At 38.9% G+C, this 3,166-nt stretch overlaps 1 protein-coding gene across 1 annotated transcript in view; it reads left to right on the top strand.

Moving 5' to 3' along the window:
- The window catches only part of erbin (erbb2 interacting protein), a 92,793-nt gene that overhangs the window by 62,561 nt on the left and 27,066 nt on the right, over nt 1-3,166 (top strand). Inside the window, exons 11-13 of the mRNA XM_037692240.1 lie at nt 990-1,119; nt 1,216-1,331; nt 1,953-2,022. Of these exons, the coding sequence (XP_037548168.1) occupies nt 990-1,119; nt 1,216-1,331; nt 1,953-2,022 (316 nt within the window). The remainder of the gene's footprint in view (nt 1-989; nt 1,120-1,215; nt 1,332-1,952; nt 2,023-3,166) is intronic.

Raw genomic sequence — 3,166 nt, 5'->3', positions numbered from 1 at the left:
AGCAATCAGGACAGATTTCCTCGTTTGGCAAAACTCAGCAGAAGGTACTTAGCTGTTCCAGCAACCAGCACTCCCAGCGAAATAATTTTCTTTCTTGATGGGAATACCATTACGCAAAAAAGAGCAAGCCTTCATCAGGCTCATGTTGATGCTCTGTTTTTTTTTACATGTAAACCAGGATCAAAAACCAAAAACTATAAATGAGGAGACTATTGACAGCGAGTGAACTTTATTTAATCCACTGGTCCCGTTTTGAGTTTTGTTTTTTTACGTGCCACACGTTTCTTTCACTTTTGCAGCTTAATAATAGTTTTGGTTTTCCTGACTTGCATACGCCCAATGTTTGGTTGTTCTTTTTTTTTTTGTAAATAATAAAATATATATATATATATATATTTTTTTTTTGCAATTTTTTTTTTTTTTTTTTGCAAATATGTTATAGACGAGTTCCTATGACGTCATAGACTAGTCGATGTCTACTCGACTTTATTACGTTAAAGTCGACTTTAAAAATCATGTAGTCAATCAACCGCTAGTTTAGCGTAGATGCTAAATACTCTTTAACATATTAAACTGTGAACTAACCTTTGTTATGGGTAATCTCTACGTCAATTCATGAATGAAAAATTTAAACATTTAGCCGTTTTTGTGACACATGATCCTCTGTTTGTCAGCATGAGCTTTGACTTTATAAAATTGAACAAGGTGTGTTGAGATCCATTATAGTCAAAAAGCTCTCTATTTTGTGAACTAGTAAAACGGACCAGTTTTAAGAGACATGGTTTGAACTTTCCTTAAGAACCAATACTAAAATCCTGGTTTTCATTCATCTCTTTCAAGTTTTATTTTCATATGATGATGTTAAGGGCCAGTGTGAGATTTCTCAAAGACCACTTCTCACCCCTGGGCCTAATTCTGTCTGTATATAAATACAGACCTCTTGCTGTTTGTAGGATGTGTAGGAAAATTAATGTCTATCTTCCTATTAGACTGACGTCTATTGATGAGCTGGACTGCAGTTTCAACGAGATCGAAGCCTTGCCCTCCTCCATCGGTCAGTGTGTCGGCATTCGCACCTTTGCTGCAGATCACAACTTCCTTAGCCAGCTTCCCCCTGAGGTGAGCATGTTTGTCGCTACATGAAGTGTCTGTGGGTTTGCTCAGTTTGCCGTGCTGGCTCATGACTCAGGAATCCTTGGCTTGTTCTTCTCACAGCTGGGCAACTGGAAGAACGCAACTGTGCTGTTTCTGCATTCCAACAAGCTGGAGTCTTTGCCTGAGGAGATGGGGGACATGCAGAAGCTCAAAGTTATCAACCTGAGCAACAACAAGTGAGTCTCGACTGTTAAAGGGCAAAAGTTCCTTTTTTTATTATTATTATTATAATTTATTTCATTTCATCTGTTTCTGTTGTAGTCTGATTTTTATTTTTATTTTTTTTAGATTTGTCCAAGTAAAACGATACAAAGCATCATAATAAGGCTGAGGAAGTTTTTATGATATTTCAATTACATTTTATTGAGACAACGGTTGTTAAAATAAAGGCCTTGCATTTCTTTAAAGAATCAAGTCTTTCATGCCAGATTTAGGCTCCAGTCGACCTGAGAAATGAGGCTGTTTTGGTCAAAGCTTCAAAATAAAAATGCATGCAACATTATAAGAGCTTTTTTATATTGTGTGTTGTGATCGACTCTAAGCTACTACATCAGTTTTTAGATTAACATTTGTTGGAGTAGTAGAGTAGTATTTGTAAAGATAGTTATAGACATTTTTGGTTTTGTCTTAATTCTGTCTGAAAATAAATTAAATTTGTTTGAATTTACTCAATTTAGCCCACAACTGCACAGAATTGTTTTTTTTTACAAGTCAGGAAGTAGACATTAGCAAATGATTTCAAGTAATTGAAGCTAGAGGACAATCTTCAGTCGTTGTGTTTTTTTTTTTTTTTGCAGATTAAAGAGTCTTCCCTACAGTTTCACCAAACTCAGTGAGATGACTGCTATGTGGCTGTCTGAAAACCAGGTAGGACCAAAAGTATTGTTTTATATAAAGTGCTACATGAATCATTACTGCCTTATGAGTCACGATAACACCTGCAGAGTCAGTGACTCGCTGCCGTAAATGAAGAAGCGAGGCTCCTCACAGGAAAATGTTTGAAACGCACTTAACCACCAGGATTTAATCTAAACTTGTCAGACGGCTGTTCAGGTCAGCTACAGACACCCAAAACTCTGTTCCAGAATGTAGGAGGATCCCATTGATTGTCAGAAAATGAGATTCTTATCCTAAAAGACACAGTAAGAAGTTGTGTTTACCTTGAGAACAGTATGTGTCTGAATGAGGTCAGACCAGTTTTTTAAACAAGACCCATACATCAGATTTATTTAGTTGGTTGATGCTTTTAGTATTTGTAATTTATACTCTTTTCTTAAGGTAAATTTTCTGTTTCCCTAAAAACAACTTGGTAAACAAAGTGCCATGTAAGACATCTGTACACTTTCATGAAATTTAAGATGATAAAGAAATAATAAGAATTTCAGTCTTTGTCCAACAAAATTGTTCTCATAAAGACCGCAGCACTCAGTTTTGTACTCTACACTGGCAGGATTTCAGAGAAAACCACGTCTTATAGCAGCATGAATGAAAGAAGACAAAAATACATGTCATGATGTACAGTAGTCCCTCTCTACTTCACGGTGCGTTTTTCGTAGACTCGCTTTATCGCGGTTTTTCAGAGTAAGATTAGACATGACACACAATTGGCTGATTGATGGATGAGCCGCACGAACGGAATGGAATTTTTATTCAAAATAAATTATTTTAATTTATTTAGCACCTGTGTGCGGCCCACACTGCAGGAAAAACTTCCTCCTGCAGCGTGTCAGGATCTCCGTTCTGCGGCTGAGAAGTCGACATGGCCAAGAGCGCTGGCAGGTGACAGAGCAGCTGGTGGCAGGTGACAGAGCAGCCGTGGCATGTGACAGAGCAGCCGGTGGCAGGTGACAGAGCAGCCGGTGGCAGGTGACAGAGCAGCCGGTGGCAGGTGACAGAGCAGCCTGTGGCCGGTGACAGAGCAGCCGGTGGCAGGTAACAGAGCAGCCTGTGGCAGGTGACAGAGCAGCAGGTGGCAGGTGACAGAGCAGCCGGTGGCAGGTGACAGAGCAGC

The sequence above is a fragment of the Nematolebias whitei genome, chromosome 18 (assembly GCF_014905685.2).
Source record: "Nematolebias whitei isolate Nwh7 chromosome 18, NemWhi1, whole genome shotgun sequence".
NCBI classification, from domain to species: Eukaryota; Metazoa; Chordata; class Actinopteri; order Cyprinodontiformes; family Rivulidae; genus Nematolebias; species Nematolebias whitei.
Note: the sequence above shows the minus strand (reverse complement) of the source record. Positions and strands in the feature narration are given on the sequence as shown.